General features: G+C 37.7%; 1 protein-coding gene across 6 annotated transcripts in view; it reads left to right on the top strand.

Moving 5' to 3' along the window:
- TTLL7 (tubulin tyrosine ligase like 7) overlaps positions 1 to 18,790 on the top strand; it is a 150,532-nt gene that overhangs the window by 42,406 nt on the left and 89,336 nt on the right. For 5 of the 6 annotated variants that reach the window (XM_057500368.1, XM_057500369.1, XM_036890263.2 and 2 more), the window contains 4 exons: positions 12,465 to 12,535; positions 12,744 to 12,875; positions 17,017 to 17,138; positions 18,018 to 18,085. In XM_057500368.1, the coding sequence (XP_057356351.1) occupies positions 12,511 to 12,535; positions 12,744 to 12,875; positions 17,017 to 17,138; positions 18,018 to 18,085 (347 nt within the window). In that variant the 5' untranslated portion in view covers positions 12,465 to 12,510. The remainder of the gene's footprint in view (positions 1 to 12,464; positions 12,536 to 12,743; positions 12,876 to 17,016; positions 17,139 to 18,017; positions 18,086 to 18,790) is intronic. The other variant, XM_057500372.1, reaches the window with a different exon arrangement.

Below are 18,790 nucleotides of genomic sequence, written 5' to 3'. Positions count from 1 at the left end.
TCAAATAAAACCTCTTCTAGACTGCATCTTTTAGGACAGAGAAATTTCACTTGGCATTTTGAATAAAGTTTAATACATTAACAAATATTTATTGATTGAATACATTAACTTTCACCTTTACTTGATTTTTTTTTTCTAAGCCCCAATCTTTTTTTAATTTTTAATGTTGGTATCATTAATCTACAATTACATGAAGAACATTATGTTTACTAGGCTCCCCCCTTCACCAAGTCCCCCCCACAAACCCTATTACAGTCACTGTCCATCGGCGTAATATGATGCTGTAGAATCACTACTTGTCTTCTCTGTGTTGCAGCCCTCCCTGTGCCCCCACCCCACATTATACATGCTAATCTTAATGCCCTCTTTCTTTTCCCCCTGCTCTTATCCCTCCCTTCCCACCCATCCTCCCCAGTCCCTTTCCCTTTGGTAGCTGTTAGTCCATTCTTGGGTTCTGTTATTCTGCTGCTGTTCTGTTCCTTCAGTTTTTCTTTGTTCTTATACTCCACATATGAGTGAAATAATTTGGTACTTGCCTTTCTCTGCCTGGCTTATTTCACTGAGCATAATACCCTGTAGCTCCATCCACGTTGTTGCAAATGGTAGGATTTGTTTTCTTCTTACGGCTGAATAATATTCCATTGTGTATATATACCACCTCTTTATCCATTCATCTACTGATGGACACTTAGGTTGCTTCCATTTCTTGGCTATTGTAAATAGTGCTGCGATAAACATAGGTGTGCATCTGTCTTTCTCAGACTGGGCTGCTGTATTCTTGGGGTAAATTCCTAGAAGTAGAATTCCTGAGTCAAATGGTATTTCTATTTTGAGCTCTTTGAGGAGCCTCCATATTGCTTCCCACAATGGTTGAACTAATTTACATTCCCACCAGCAGTGTAGGAGGGTTCCTCTTTCTCTACAACCTCGCCAGCATTTGTTGTTGTTTGTCTTTTGGATGGTGGCCATCCTTACTGGTGTGAGGTGATATCTCATTGTGGTTTTAATTTGCATTTCTCTGATGATTAGCGATGTGGAGCATCTTTTCATGTGTCTGTTGGCCATCTGAATTTCTTCTTTAGAGAACTGTCTATTCAGCTGCTCTGCCCATTTTTTAATTGGATTATTTGATTTTTGTTTGTTGAGGTGCATGAGCTCTTTATATATTTTGGGTGTCAACCTTTTATCAGATCTGTCATTTATGAATATATTCTCCCATACTGTAGGATGCCTTTTTGTTCTATTGATGGTGTCCTTTGCTGTACAGAAGCTTTTCAGCTTGATATAGCCTCACTTGTTCATTTTTGCTTTTGTTTCCTCTGCCTGGGGAGATATGTTCATGAAGAAGTCGCTAATGTTTATGTCCATGAGATTTTTGCCTATGTTTTTTTCTAAGAGTTTTATGGTTTCATGACTTACATTCAGGTCTTTGATCCATTTTGAATTTACTTTTGTGTATGGGGTTAGACAGTGATCTAGTTTTGTTCTCTTACATGTAGCTGTCCAGTGTTGCCAGCACCAACTGTTGAAGAGACTGTCATTTCCCCATTGTATGTCCATGGCTCCTTTTTTGTATATTAATTGACCATATATGTTTGGGTTAATGTCTGGAGTCTCTATTCTGATCCACTGGTCTGTAGCTCTGTTCTTGTGCCAGTACCTAATTGTCTTGATTACTGTGGCTTTGTAGTAGAGCTTGAAGTTGGGGAGCAAGATCCCTCAACTTCATTCTTCCTTCTCAGGATTGCTTTGGCTATTCGGAGTCTTTGGTGTTTCCATATGAATTTTTGAACTATTTGTTCCAGTTCGTTGAAGAATGCTGTTGGTAATTTGATAGGGATTGCATCGAATCTGTATATTGCTTTGGGCAGGATGGCCATTTTGACAATATTGATTCTTCTTAGCCAAGAGCATGGGATGAGTTTCCATTTGTTAGTGTCCTCTTTAATTTCTCTTAAGAGTGTCTTACAGTTTTCAGGGTATAGGTCTTTCACTTCTTTGGTTAGGTTTATTCCTAGGTATTTTATTCTTTTTGATGCAGCTGTGAATGGAATTGTTTTCCTGATTTCTCTTTCTATTGGTTCATTGGTAGTGTATAGGAAAGCCACAGATTTCTGTGTGTTAATTTTGTATCCGGCAACTTTGCTGAATTCTGATATTAGTTCTAGTAGTTTTGGAGTGGAGTCTTTAGGCTTTTTTATGTACAATATCATGTCATCTGCAAATAGTGACAGTTTGACCTCTTCTTTACCAATCTGGATTCCTTGTATTTCTTTCTTTTGTCTAATTACCGTGGCTGGGACCTCCAGTACTATGTTGAATAACAGTAGGGAGAGTGAGCATCCCTGCCTTGTTCCCAATCTCAGAGGAAAAGCTTTCAGTTTCTAGCTGTTTAGTATGATGTTGTCCGTGGGTTTATCATATATGGCCTTTATTATGTTGAGATACCTGCCCTCTATACCCATTTTGTTGAGAGTTTTTATCATGAATGGATGTTGAGTTTTGTCGAATGCTTTTTCAGCATCTATAGAGATGACCATGTGGTTTTTGTGCTTCTTTTTGTTGATGTGGTGGATGATGTTGATGGATTTTCGAATGTTGTACCATCCTTGCATCCCTGGGATGAATCCCACTTGGTCATGGTGAATGACCCTCTTGATGTATTTTTTAATTCGGTTTGCTACTATTTTGTTGAGTATTTTTGTATCTACGTTCATCAGGGACGTTGGTCTGTAATTTTCTTTTTTGGTGGGGTCTTTGCCTGGTTTTGGTATTAGGGTGATGTTGGCTTCATAGAATGAGTCAGAGAGTATTCCCTCCTCTTCTATTTTTTGGAAAAGGTTAAGGAGAATGGGTATTATGTCTTCTCTGTATGTCTGGTAAAATTCTGAGGTAAATCTGTCTGGCTCGGGGTTTTGTTCTTGGGTAGCTTTTTGATTACTGCTTCAATTTCATTGCTGGTAATTGGTCTGTTTAGATTTTCTGTTTCTTCCTTGGTCAGTATTTGAAGTTTGTATTTTTCTAGAAGTTGTCCATTTCTTCTGTTTTTCAGCTTCTTAGCATATAGGTTTTCATAGTATTCTCTAATCATTCTTTTATTTCTGTGGGGTCCGTCGTGATTTTTCCTTTCTCGTTTCTGATTCTGTTGATGTTGATTCTTTTTTTCTCTTAATAAGTCTGGCTAGAGGCTTATCATTTTGTTTATTTTCACAAAGAACCAGCTCTTGGTTTCATTGATTTTTCTATTGTTTTATTCTTCTCAATTTTATTTATTTATTCTCTGATCTTTATTATGTCCCTCCTGCTGACCTTAGGCCTCATTTGTTCTTCTTCCAAATTTGATAATTGTGACGTTAGGCTATTCATTTGGGATTGTTCTTCCTTCTTTAAATATGCCTGGATCACTATATACTTTCCTCTTAAGACTGCTTTTGCTGCGTTCCACAGAAGTTGAGGCTTTGTGTTGTTGTTGTCATTTGTTTCCATATATTCCTTGATCTCTATTTTAATTTGCTCATTGATCCATTGATTATTTAGGAGCATGTTGTTAAGCCTCCATGTGTTTGTGAGCCTTTTTGCTTTCTTTGTACAATTTATTTCTAGTTTTATACTTTTTTGGTCTGAAAAGTTGATTGGTAGAATTTCAATCTTTTTGAATTTACTGTGGCTCTTTTTGTGGCCTAGTATGTGTTCTATTCTGGAGAATGTTCCATGTGCACTTGAAAAGAATGTGTATCCTGTTGCTTTTGTATGTAGAGTTCTATAGATGTCTATTAGGTCCATCTGTTCTAGTATGTTGTTCAGCGCCTCTGTGTCCTTACTTATTTTCTGTTTTGTGGATCTATCCTTTGTAGTGAGTGGTGTGTTGAAGTCTCCTAAAATGAATGCATTGCATTCTATTTCCTCTTTTAATTCTGTTAGTATTTGTTTTACATATGCTGGTGCTCCTGTGTTGGGTGCATATGTATTTATAATGGTTATATCCTCTTGTTGGACTGATCCCTTTATCACTATGTAATATCCTTCTTTATCTCTTGTTACTTTCTTTGTTTTGAAGTCTATTTTGCCTGATAGTAGTACTGCCACATCTGCTTTTTTCTCCCTGTTTGCATGAAATATCTTTTTCCATCCCTTGGCTTTTAGTCTGTGCATGTCTTTGGGTTTGAGGTGATTCTCTTGTAAGCAGCATACAGATGGGTCTTACTTTTTTATCCATTCTATTTCTCTGTGTCTTTTGATTGGCACATTCAGTCCTTTTACATTTGGGGTGATTATTGAAAGATATGTACTTATTGCCATTGCAGGCTTTAAATTCATGGTTACCAAAGGTTCAAGGTTAGCTTCTTTACTGTCTTACTGTATAACTTGACTCGCTTATTGAGCTATTACTAAAACTGTCTGATGGAAATGGGATTAAAGATGGTGGTGTGAGAGGAGAGACAGAGGCTTCCTCCTAAAACTGGATACAATTAGAAAATTTTATTGGCGCAACTAATCCTGAAATAGCAACAGGAAAGAGGACGGTGTCAGACTGCACACACCTGGAGAAAAGAGCAGACCTCAGCGAACGGGGTAACATACAAGAGCTGTGGCTCCACGGGACCTGAGGCCCTCCCCCACCCCAGCTCACCGGCGGGAGGAAGACAAATGGAGCAGGGAGGGAGGGAGTGGAAGGCCTGAGACTGCTGAATACCTAGCTCCTGAGATCTGCTCTGGGAGCACAAACGTACATTTCATGGTGCTTTCATGAGACTCGCATGACTGCTGGGTTGGAAAGTTAATACAGGCAGAGTTCCTGGGGTGACTGGGATTACAGCTGCTTGTGGAAAGGAGGGATCATATCTGGCTGCTCTGGGACAAAAACTTATACCTGTGTGACCGGCCCACTGGCTCAGGCAGTGGAGACAGGCACAGCAGCCATGAGGCAGGGAACAGCTCTTCCCTACCCCCAGGTACCAGTCGCACTCCCCTGCGACCCTCAACATTGCTTCAGGGGCTCAGCAGCTCCAGAATAGAACTTCTGGACACTAGAGGGTGCCATATACAAACATGAAATGCCAAAGGAACCTTGTGCAGAGTAAAATTGTTAATACAACTCCCACGAAAGATTTAAATGATCTGGACCCCGTGACTCTTCCTGAAAGGGAGTTCAAAATAAAAATCATCCGCATCCTAATGGAGGTAAGGAAAGAAATCCAAGAACTCAGGAATGAATTCAGGTCAGAGATCCAATCATTAAAGAACATGATGGAGGGTATTAAAAGCAGGTTGGATATGGTGGAGGAGACAATAAATGAAATAGAAACTAGAGAAGAGGAATACAAAGAAGCTGAGGCACAGAGAGAAAAAAGGATCTCTAAAAATGAAAGAATATTGAGAGAACTGTGTGACCACCCCAAGCAGAACAATATTTGCATTATAGGGATACCAGAAGAAGAAGAGAGAGAGAAAGGGATAGAAAGTGTGTTTGAAGAGGTAGTTGCTGAAAACTTCCTCAGTCTGGGGAAGGACATAGTCTGTCAGGCCATGGAGATCCACAGATCCCCCAACACAAGGGACCCAAGGAAGTCAACAGCAAGACACATAGTAATTAAAATGGGAAAGATCAAGGATAAGGACACACTGTTAAAAGCAGACAGAGGCAGAAATAAGATCACATACAAAGGAAAGCCCATCGGACTAACATCAGACTTCTCAGCAGAAACCTTACAGGCCAGAAGGGAGTGACATGATGTATTAAATGCCATGAAGCAGAAAGGACTGGAACCAAGATTACTTTATCCAGCAAGATTATCATTTAAATTTGAAGGAGGGATTAAACAATTTCCAGATAAGCAAAAGCTGAGAGAGTTTACCTCCCACAAACCATCTCTGCAGTCTATTTTGGAGGGACTGCTATAGATGAAAGTGTTCCTAGGGTTGAATAGCTGTCACTAGTGGTAGTAAAATCACGGTAGGGAGGGTGGAGCAGCTGATTGCGAGGCAAATGCAAAATTAAAGTAACTATCCCCAAAGTCAATCAATGGATAGTCAAAAAGTACAGAATTTGATACCTAATACATAAAGAAGGAAGGAGGAAGAAAAAGGAGGAGAAATAGAAAAGAACCTTTAGATTGTGCTTGTAACAGCATACTAAGTGAGTTAAGTTAGACTCTTAGATAGTAAGGAAAGTAATCTGGAACCTTTGGTAACCACGAATCTAAAGCCTGAAATGGCAATAACTACATACCGATCGATAATCACCCTAAATGTAAATGGACTGAATGCACCAATCAAAAGACATAGAGTCACTGAATGGATAAAAAAACAAGACCCATCTATATGCTGCTTACAAGAAACTCACCTCAAACCCAAAGACATGCACAGACTAAAAGTCAAGGGATGGAAAAAGATATTTCATGCAAACAATAGGGAGAAAAAAGCAGGTGTTGCAGTACTAGTATCAGACAAAATAAACTTCAAAACAAAGAAAGTAACAAGAGATAAAGAAGGACATTACATAATGATAAAGGGCTCAGTCCAAAAAGAGGATATAACCATTATAAATATATATGCACCCAACACAGGAGCACCAGCATATGTGAAACAAGTACTAACAGAACTAAAGGAGGAAATAAACTGCAATGCATTCATTTTAGGAGACTTCAACACACCATTCACTCCAAAGGACAGAACCACCAAACAGAAAATAAGTAAGGACACAGAGGCACTGAACAACACACTAGAACAGGTGGACCTAATAGGCATCTATAGAACTCTACACCCAAAAGCAACAGGATATACATTCTTCTCAAGTGCACATGGAACGTTCTCCAGAATAGAACACATACTAGGCCACAAAAAGAGCCTCAGTAAATTCCAAAAGATTGAAAATCCAACCAACCAACTTTTCGGACCACAAAGGCATAAAACTAGAAATAAATTGTACCAAGAAAGCAAAAAGGCTCACAAACACATGGAGGCTTAACAACATGTTTCTAAATAGTCAATGGATCAACGACCAAATTAAAATGGAGATCCAGCAATATATGGCAATAAATAACAACAACACAAAGCCCCAACTTCTGTGGGACGCAGCGAAAGCAGTCTTAAGAGGAAAGTGTATAGCAATCCAGGCATATTTAAAGAAGGAAGAACAAACCCAAATGAATAGTCTAATGTCACAATTATCAAAATTGGAAAAAGAACAAATGAGGCCTAAAGTCAGCAGAAGGAGGGACATAATAAAGATCAGAGAAGAAATAAACAAAATTGAGAAGAATAAAACAATAGAAAAAATCAATGAAACCAAGAGCTGGTTCTTTGAGAAAATAATAAGTCTGGCTAGAGGCTTATCTATTTTGTTTAGGAGAAAAAGAGTATCAACACACATCAACAGAATCAGAAATGAGAAAGAAACATCACGACAGACCCAACAGAAATACAAAGAATTATTAGAGACTACTATGAAAACCTATATGCTAAGAAGGTGGAAAAACCGAAAAAATGGATGACTTCCTAGAAAAATACAACCTTCCAAGACTGACCAAGGAAGAAACACAAAACCTAAACAAACCAATTACCAGCAAAGAAATTGAAGCGGTAATCAAAAAACTACCCAAGATAAAAACACCCGGTCCAGGTGGATTTACCTCGGAATTTTATCAGACATACAGAGAAGATATAATACCCATTCTCCTTGGTTTTCCAAAAAATGGAAGAGGAGGGAATACCCCCAAACTCATTCTTTGAAGCCAGCATCACCCTAATACCAAAACTAGGCAAAGACCCCACCAAAAAAGAAAACTACAGACCAATCTCCCTGATGAACATAGATGCAAAAATACTGAACAAAATATTAGCAAACCGTATTCAAAAATACATCAAGAGGGTCATTCACCATGACCAAATGGGATTCATCCCAGGGATGCAAGGATGGTACAACATTCGAAAATCCATCAACATCATCCACCACATCAACAGAAGCACAAAAACCACATGGTCATCTCCATAGATGCTGAAAAAGCATTTGACAAAACTCAACATCCATTCATGATAAAAACTCTCAGCAAAATGGGTATAGAGGGCACGTACCTCAACATAATAAAGGCCATATATGATAAACCCACAGCCGACATCATACTGAACAGCGAGAAGCTGAAAGCTTTTCCTCTGAGATCGGGAACAAGACAGGGATGCCCACTCTCCCCACTGTTATTCAACATAGTACTGGAGATCCTAGCCATGGCATTTAGACAAAACAAAGAAATACAAGGAATCCATATTGTAAAGAAGCTAAACTGTCACTATTTGAGATGACATAATATTGTACATAAAAAAGCCTAAAGACTCCACTCCAAAACTACTAGAGCTGATATCGGAATGCAGCAAAGTTGCAGGATACAAAATTAACACACAGAAATCTGTGGCTTTCCTATACACTAAATATGAGCCAATAGAAAGAGAAATCAGGAAAATAATTCCATTCACAATTGCATCAAAAAGAATAAAATACCTAGGAATAAACCTAACCAAAGAAGTGAAAGACCCATACCCTGAAAACTATAAGACACTCTTAAGAGAAATTAAAGAGGACACTGACAAATGGAAACTCATCCCATGCTCTTGGCTAAGAAGAATCAATATTGTCAAAATGGCCATCCTGCCCAAAGCAATATACAGATTCAATGCAATCCCTATCAAATTACCACCAGCATTCTTCAGTGAACTGGAACAAATAGTTCAAAAATTCATATGGAAACACCAAAGACCCTGAATAGCCAAAGCAATTGTGAGAAAGAAGAATAAAGTGGTGGGGATCTCACTCCCCAACCTCAAGCTCTACTACAAAGCCATAGTAATCAAGACAGTTTGGTACTGGCACAAGAACAGAGCCACAGAACAGTGGAACAGATTAGAGACTCCAGACATTAACCCAAACATATATAATCTATTAATATTCGATAAAGGAGCCATGGACATACAATGGGGAAATGACAGTCTCTTCAACAGATGGTGGTGGCAAAACTGGACAGCTACATGTAAGAGAATGAAACTGGATCACTGTCTAAACCCTTACACAAAAGTAAATTCAAAATGGATCAAAGACCTGAATGTATGTCATGAAACCATAAAACTCTTAGAAAAAAAACAGGCAATAATCTCTTGGATGTAAACATGAGTGACTTCTTCATGATTATATCTCCCTGGGCAAGGAAAACAAAAGCAAAAATGATCAAGTGGGACTATATCAAGTTGAAAAGTTTCTGTTACGGCAAAGGACACCATCAATAGAACAAAAAGGTACCCTACAGTATGGGAGAATATATTCGTAAATGACAGATCTGATAAAGGCTTGACATCCAATAGATATAAAGAGCTCATGCACCTCAACAAACAAAAATCAAATAATCCAATTTAAAAATGGGCAGAGGAGCTGACCAGTTCTCCAATGAAGAAATTCACATGGCCAACAGACACATGAAAAGATGCTCCACATTGCTAGTTATCAGAGAAATGCAAATTAAATCCACAATGAGATATCACCTCACACCAGTAAGGATGGCCATCATTGAAAAGACGACCAACAACAAATGTTGGCGAAGTTATGGAGAAAGGGGAACCCTCCTATGCTGCTGGTTGGAATGTAAATTAGTTCAACCATTGTGGAAAGCAATATGGAGGTTCCTAAAAATGCTTAAAATAGACTTACCATTTGACCCAGGAATTCCACTTCTAGGAATTTACCCTAAGGATGCAGCACTCCAGTTTGAAAAAGACAGATGCACCCCTTTGTTTATCACAGCACTCTTTACAATAGCCAAGAAATGGAAGCAACCTAAGTGTCCATCAGTAGATGAATGGATAAGGAAGATGTGGTACATATACACAATGGAATATTATTCAGGCATAAGAAAACAAATCCTACTAGTTCCAACAACATGGATGGAGCTAAAGGGTATTATGCTCAGTGAGATAAGCCAAGTGAAGAAAGACAAATACCAAATGATTTCACTCATCTGTGGAGTATAAGAACAAAAGAAAAACTGAAGGAACAAAACAGCAGCAGAATCACAGAACCCAAGAATGGACTAACAGTTACCAAAGGGAAATAGACTGGGGAGAATGGGAGGGTAGGGAGGGATAAGGACAGGGAAGAATAAAGGGGGTATTATGATTAGCATGCATAATGTTGGGGGTGGGGGAAAGGCGTGGGCTTTGCAACACAGAGAAGACCAGTAGTGATTCTACAACATGTTACTATGCCGATGGACAGTGACTAATGGGGTTTGTGGGGGGGGGATTTGGGGTAAGGGAGAGACTATTTAAGATAATGTTCTTCATGTAACTGTAGATTAATGATAACAAAATTAAAAAAATTAAAAAAACCCTCATAATTCTTTATTTCTCTCCCTTCTTATTCCTCCTCCTCCATTCTTTATATGTTGGTTGTTTTATTCTGAGCTCTTTTGTGTTTCCTTTGCCTGCTTTTGTGAGTAGTTGGTTTTATTTTTTGCCTTTAGTTAGTATTGGGTTGTTCTGCTTTCTTTGCTGTGATTTTATTTTCTCTGATGACATCTATTTTGCCTTAGGAGTGCTCCCATCTAGAGTAGTCTCTCTAAAATACCCCGTATGGGTGGTTTGTGGGAGGCAAATTCCCTCAACTTTTGCTTGTCTGGGAATTGTTTAATCCCTCCTTCATATTTAAATGATAATTGTGCTGGATACAGTATTCTTAGTTCAAGTCCCTTTTGTTTCATTGCATTAAATCTATCATGCCATTCTCTTCTGGCCTGTAAGGTTTCTGTTGAGAAGTTTGATGATAGCCTGATGGGTTTTCCTTTGTAGGTGACCTTTTTCCTCCTTCTAGCTGCCTTTAAAACTCTGTCCTTTTCCTTGATGTTGGCCATTTTAATTATTATGTGTCTTGGTGTTGTCCTCCTTGGTTCCCTTCTGTTGGGAGTCCTGTGTGCTTCCATGGTCTGAGTGACTATTTCCTTCCCCAGTTTCGGAAAGTTTTCAGCAATTATTTCTTCAATACACTTTCTATCCCTTTTTCTCTCTCTTCTTCTTCTGGTACCCCTATAATGCAGATATTGTTCTGGATTGGTCACACAGTTCTCTTAATATTCTTTCATTTCTGGATATCCTTTTATCTCTCTCTGCATTAGCTTCTCTGTGTTCCTGTTCTCTGGTTTCTATTCCATTAATGGCCTCTTGGATATCGTCCATTCTGCTTTTAAATCCTTCTAGAGATTGTTTCATTTCTGTAGTCTCCCTCCCTACTTTGTCGGTTAGCTCTTGCATTTTTCTCTGCAGCTCCATCAGCATGGTTATGAGCTTTATTTTGAATTTTTTTTCAGGAAGATTGGTTATGTCTATCTCCCCAAGCTCTTTCTTAGGGATTGTCTCTGTTAGTCTGGTCTGGATCAAATTTTTCTGCCTTTTCATGGCGTTAGAGGTAGTTGGGGCGTTGGGGGTTGGTGCATGTGTCAGCTGGGAGAATGTCTCTTCTTGCTAGTTTGTTGCCTTCCTGTCCTGTGAGAACAGCGACCCCTAGCGGCTTGTGCTGGGCAGCTGCGTGGAAGCAGGGCCTCTTAGTGTGGTCCGTGTGCCTGCTGTGGGCGTGGCCGGACTCAGGCGGCTGCTCCGCTACGCTACGGTGTAGCCCTGCTGGAGGGGGAACGGGCGGGGGAGGCTCTTTATTGCTGTGAGGGGCCTCCAAGCTGCACTGCCACCCAGGTGGTTAGGGCGCCTGGAGTTCCCCGGGAAACCGCTGGGCTGAGTGCATCAGGAAGCTTCTGTCCAGCTGTGAGGCTCCTGTCCCTTTAAATCTTTCAAAGAGCATTCTCTTTGCTTTTGTCCCAGTGGTGCCGGCTGCGAGGACCCGCTTTCAGATTTTACTGTCCCATTTCCTTATTATCCAGCACACCATGCACTGTGTGTTTGCACTCTAGGTGCGGATGGCTAGGGCTGGGTATTTAGCAGTCCTGGGCTCCCTCTCCCTCCCCGCTCTGATTCCTCTCCTCCCACCGGGAGCTGGGGTGTGGGGGGGCACTCAGGTCCCGCAGGGCCGGGGCTTGTATCTTACCCCCTTTGCGAGGCGCTTGGTTCTCGCAAGTGTAGATGTAGCCTGGCTGTTGTCCTGTATCTTCTGGTCTCTGTTTTAGGGATAGTTGTATTTGTTGTATTTTCAAAAATATATATGGTTTTGGGGGGAGATTTCTACTGCTCTACTCACGCTGCCATCTTGGCTCCTCCCCCCTTTACTTGATTTTTAAGACTAGCATTGACATATATAAAAAAAATTTCATGAAAGCTGCTTTCTAAATGACTTTGTTTTAAAATCCCTACAGGTACCTTCTTATCCCATAACTTCAGTGTCCTGAAATCTGAGGATTCCACCAAGATGCTATGATAGGAACTCTCAGTGATTTGGGTCCATATCCTACTTAAACTAATGCAGGCCTTCCTGATTTCCTAAGGGTTGGTATAGCAGCACACACTGATTGCTAGTCAGCACAGACAATAATGCCATCTCTGCCTCAAGAAAGAGGTAAGCAGATTGATTTAATCCTGTCATACAATATGGATATAATAGGCCATCACTGCTTCTTTTTTTAAAAAAATTAAAAATTAACTGACAACTCTTGAAGAACCAGAACTTATAGTTTTCCCTTTTTTGTTGGGAGGAGATTTATGTTCTATGGTATGGAATTTTTGTTATTTCAGTGATATTTGGTTGGTTTACATTTCTTTTAAAGTTATTCAGGGACCCTCTCACCTGGATCTGAACAGAGAATTGCCCTATCAAAACACAATGAAAAGGAAAGTCAGAAAGAAGAAAAAGAAGGGAATCATTACAGCAAATGTTGCTGGGACAAAGTTTGAAATTGGTAGGTCTCTTTAGAATTAATGAGATTTTTATAACTGTAGGAAAAACCAGTTTGATGTTGAAAACAATGTAGAAATTCAGAGGTAATTATCTGCTGTGTAATTGATTTTTAAATGCCTTCTATAAAATTTTCTTTTTTTATGAGATATTTAACTTGTCAGTAATCAAATAGAATATCAGTGGAAACTAAAAGCTTTATTTACTAATGGGATAGTATTAACTATATATGATTTTGATTAATATTTAATTTTGTTCACTTAATTTTTAAGTCAAGTGTAAAGTAATAAGAACATTAGATTAAAATATTAAATGTAAAATGGAAAGTGCAAAATCTGTTTTTATTAAACATTGAGAACCTGACTTAAAGAATAGAGTAAAAACATATCTTTTGATGTGCTTTTAAAAAAATTAATGTAATTCTGGTTTTTATGTGTAAGCAGTATCTGCAGTGTAGAGAATAGATAAGAATTGTTTTAAATTAAGATACTTTTGCCGAGCATTGCAAAACTCATGAATACCGCAAGAAGTCAAATAATCTTCTTCTTTTCTTAATCATTTTGCATTAAGAGTTGAAGAAAATCATATGAATCTCAAGGATGTTAATTACTCTTACCCTCGTTAATCTTTGAGAGTCTCCTTCCTATTTACAGTAATTCACCAAAGTACATCAGCAATCAGTGGAGTATTTCATTGGAATTGAGCTTCCCTAGTACTCTCTTCCCCAACTATTCCTGAGAGGAGAAGAGTTAAAATGAGTTAGAGTGGGAGGTGAGATGTGAGAAGTTTAGGGTTTATTTACAGCATATTTTCTAGAGTGAGAAAACAAGAATAAGGTAACCATTGTAACAGTGATTGACAGGTAGCATTAATTTACCCTCTCATTTTCTGCTAAGGTTCCAATGGGGCTCATAAGCAAACTTGATCTAAAGAACAGTGTTTAAGCTCACTTCCCTCTCACTTTCCCAGGAAGTGTTTGGGTGGCTGAAGTTGTCTTAACATTTTTTATACTGATTTCTGTATTCCTTTGTTAAGCCTGCTTGGTGGTGTTTAGCTTATCAGGGATTGTTAGAGAATACCTAGAATAGGGGAGGGAAAGAGAATTAATTGGCCATGTGTCGAGAAGAATGTGCTACCTTGCTTTTCATTTATTTAACCTATGATAAACAGCAGCTTGCTTGTAACTTACTGCAACTTTGACAGGTTGAATTGTATCTTGGAAAGATAATTAAGCCATAGTCAGGACACCTATGTTTTTGCCCTGGCACTGCCTGTTTCCTCATGTAGAATATTTTGATTGTTAGTAATTTTAATACTAATTATTTTACAGCCCTTCCCCAAATATTTTCACGTGCATCACCTATTTAATCTTCCAAGTAATGCTGTGAAACAGGCTGCATTACTCCCTTGCTCTCTTTTCTCCTGCCTTTCCTCACTCCTAGTGAATTTGAAGTGGCTAATAGCCATAAGAAAAAAAATAAGAAAAAATAAAGACAGTAAAATATTATGAATCTTGTGGCTGGTAAAGCTACAAAATACATTTCATGAGATCCTCTGTAGTGAGAGATGGATATGGATTTGATTCAGAGGTTTCTAACAACCAAAGCAAATATTGAAACATAATCAGTTATAGAATTCACAGTGCCCAGAAGATAAAATCATTCCAGTTATTCAAAGGAAGTATGACTTATTCTAGTCCTAGTCTTAGAGAAGTATTTCTCTCAGACTTTCTCATGGAGACATATTCTGGAATATTGAAATACATTCTCACAATAGTGCTTTAATTAATACCTTATGAAATTTCACTTTATTATTTTTATAATGCCACTTACAGAACAGTTGAAGAAACTGAAGCTCAGTGAGTTAGCAATTTGCCCAAGGTCACACAGATGGCAGAAGTGGAACTTGACCCTGAATTAATTTGGTCTAAATTCAGTGTTCTTTTTAGTATTTCATGCTGCCTAAATAAATTATGGATTGAAATTTAAAATGAATATACAGGTGTCTTTTATATCTAAAATTTAGAGAATTGTTGCATGGATTCTATTTTTAAAACTCCCAAATAGCCTGTGAGAGCTCAATGGGTCAAGGCAAAAAAAAAAAAGAAAGTAAGACAAACTTGTAAGGTATGTATTTTTGGTGATTTTCATTAAATGAGGATGAGAAAGATTGTAAAAGGGGATATGTAAGTATGCCAGAGGAATGGGAGAAAAATGATTGCTATGGTTATCTTTATTTTACCAATGGGGAGTTTGCTTTGGCAGAGATTCAAGATAGAGGCAATTAGTTCACCTCTTTTTTAAAAGAGCTCCTAGAAGATCAACATCTAAAACCATGGATTTAGGCCTTAGTCATCTACACCCTCCTATCCCTCTTATTTGGAAAAGAAACGTTAAAGTGATTTATTTTCTATGCAGCAGAAGATGACACCCTTAAAGAGATTCCATTTAATTTATAAAATTTTAGTTCAAACAAAATATGATTAACTTAACTGAAAAAAAGGTGAAAGTTTAAAACTCAGTATTATATTTTTCTTTGAAATTTAAATGTATCAGCTGTCTAAGCTTTGAATTTCATAATTAAAGAGGTTTGTATATGACTGACCTTATAAACTTGGTTTTGTAAATATAAAGAATGAATGAATCTTTCCCAATATTGTTGTATTATCTGAATGTTTCCTGCCTCACTGACTCATGTGTGTATTAATACCTGTATTTTAGTAGCTCATTACACTCCCTCCCTCCATAACTGCCACCAGTTCCTTTTCTGGTCTTCCCAGTTATCTCTGGGAAGTGCAGATGTTGTCTCATGTACAAAGGGACAGGTCTGCTCCTGAGCTCCTGTTCTGGCCTCATCTGTGTTTTCTGCCTGTGAGGCAGCGAAAGGAGCCTCCTAGGCTGTGTTGCTTTTGCCTGGCTCTCCTTAGGAACGCTTGGTAGCACAGCAGCTCCCAAGCCCTCAGGATGCCAAAGCTGCATGGTGGTCTGTGGTGGGTGAGGAAGGAACAGCTCCTCGCAGATCTTGTGTTGTGTGTTGTCACCTGGACATTCAGAAGAACCCCAAGTTTAGTAAGCCTGTCAGGGAAAACAGCAACTTCAGGTCAACAATCCTTTCCCGACCTCATCCACCTTCAGTCACTTCTTTTATACCTGTGTTCTAGGCACTAAAGCTTAAAAAATCCTTACTCTCTCCTCAGCCAGAAAATAATCAAGAGTCCCCAGGACTTGAGGCCAGTAAATGTCTGCCTGTCGGTTTCATACTTGCGCTAAGTTTAATGAGACAGTTGATCCTTTTTTTTCCCTTGCTATTTTTGCTCATATATAAAATACCAGTGAAAGGAAAACATTTAAAAGTGAAACACTGAAACATTGTTACACCATTCTATTAAGACTAGGAATTGTCTTGGAACTCCAAATTCATCCTAAGCATTTTGCTTTTGCTTATTTTAAGCCTGAAATTCATTGAAAGAAGAATGTCAATATGTTGATTGTGATAACCAAAATCAGAGCATATAAATAGTTTGTACTAAAAAACAAGCTTTCCTCTGAGCATAAATTTTCTCAGTAGGATTAGAGGGCTAAGGGCAGATAGGAGGGCCAGTTTCCAAATCTTTACTGTGAATTCTCTTCATTATTTCATATCCTGAGTCAATATAACTGACTTGGTTTTAACTGCTAAAAATAATTTGAACTAGGGAGGTAGAAGATACAGGAGAGGTCTTATGATCAGGGACTATTTTTACCTTTTCCATTTTGTACCTAGCCCAAGGTCATGAAAAACCATCAAAGAACATTTTCCTGAGTAGATGCGTTATGTTGGCTGTGTGTATGTTTTCACTGTGCCATGAATAATCACTAAACTCTTCAGGAGTGTTGTATATCTGTTAAGTCTCAAAGGATTGAAACTAAGGATCTTGGATGCAACCTAAAAACAGTTCTTGTTACTGTTGAGTAATTTGGCCTTAGATAAATCGTTATAACTAAAAATAAGGTTATGCTATACCAATTACTATTTTGCAAATGAAATACTGTGAGCTAAAATTTTTATGTATTATATATATAACTATATATAAATATAAATGTTTCCACAATGAATGTATTTCAGAAGTGTTTCGATTTTGGTTTAACTTAACTGTTTACTTGCAGTTCGTTTAGTAATAGATGAAATGGGATTTATGAAAACTCCAGATGAGGATGAAACAAGTAACCTTATATGGTGTGATTCTGCTGTTCAGCAGGAGAAGATTGCAGAGCTGCAAAATTATCAGGTGGGGAATTAATCATGACCATTTACTGGAAAGTTATTAGATCAGTTATTAGGAAAGAAATGTGAATTCCAATACAATTTTCTTTAGATAGGATTCTTAATATGTCAATACATTACAATTTAGTTCTAACTTACCTGAATAGCCTGTTTTATTGCTGTCCACTTGTACTGACTCTTTGCATGAAGCCTGCATCCCTTCCAGTTTAACTTTTAACCTCTTGCCATCTTTAAGGAAGAACTGATGGAAGTAAACTATTTTTAGGCTGGTGCTTTGTTTTATGGTTAAAGTTGAGTTATATAGAATAGATTGCATGGAGAGATCAGGATGTGGAAATACCTTGTAATGTCTGCTATGTGTAGCCTGGCTTTATTCTTTTATTTTTAGAATGTAATGCGAACTTGTATTTTAAAAAAGACATCAAACTAAGAAGCCAAATTCACAGAATTTTAGATTGTCGACATTTTTGTATAGCTCTTTTTCATCTGTTAGCATAGAGGGTAATACAAAATTGACTGTAGGGAAGAAATAAGTCAGTTTTCCCCAGTTTTACTATAATGCTTATCTGTGTGAATATAGTAAATTGGGAATACTAAAAATAATTTGGACACAAAAATACCAGTTATTCAATACAGAAAATTGTAACTTCAATATCTATCTAAACTCCCTTTTCTGATTTCTTTCAAATTTTGCAGTTTTATTCTCTGGTTACCATAGATTCTGTAACTCTATGAATTCATTGTAGGTCATTTAATTTGAAATGTTTTACATTAATGTCAGTTTATTAAGACATTAAACTCAAAGGATGGATTTAACTATATTGTAGTATAAATGAATATATTTAATAAGCCAATGAGAATATTTATCTTTTTTATTTTCCAGAGGATCAACCATTTTCCAGGAATGGGGGAGATCTGTAGGAAGGATTTCTTAGCAAGAAATATGACCAAGTAATCTTCATTGTCTTATAATGGAGAAGACCTGTTCAAAGTTTATGTTTGGAGTATTTTAATGCTATCTTTCGTAAGGTTACATTGATTGAAATTGTATTTTAATGGAAGAGAAAGAATTTTAGAACTAGCAAGGTCTTAAAAGTTCCCTGGTTCTGTTTTTACCAAAAAACCCAAAAAACCAAACCTTTTCAAACCAGACAATGTTAGCTTATTTTTGTATTGAGATTATTTAGCTTGTTGGCTTATTCTGGATTTGACAGATGGAGATGGTAATTATTTCCCTTCTCCTGGTGGAAACAACTTTTTATAGGGTTCTCTTGGAAAAGCAGTTGAACTATGATAGCCATATGAATCTCTAGTTGTGGAGGCCAAGTGGCTTATGTATTCCATACCTGGGTCTCAGAATTTAGGCCCTACTTCTGTGCATACACTATAGTTCCATTTTAAGGTTTTACTGATCTCATTTGAAGACAGAATCTGCTCATCTCTAAAAGACTTGTATACATTTATAAAAAGCACCTTTTTTGAAACAGATTTTCTTTAACAGATATTTAAAAATATTCTCCTAATTTCATATTTTTTTTGGGAATCAGTATGTAAAATATGTTTAACCTTTTGGAATAATCAAAAATAGACATTTTATACCTAGTATTATCATGTATCAAATAGGCAGCCTTATTTGTAACAAATACTAAATATGTC

This window comes from Manis pentadactyla, chromosome 4 (assembly GCF_030020395.1).
Source record: "Manis pentadactyla isolate mManPen7 chromosome 4, mManPen7.hap1, whole genome shotgun sequence".
Lineage (NCBI taxonomy): Eukaryota > Metazoa > Chordata > Mammalia > Pholidota > Manidae > Manis > Manis pentadactyla.
Note: the sequence above shows the minus strand (reverse complement) of the source record. Positions and strands in the feature narration are given on the sequence as shown.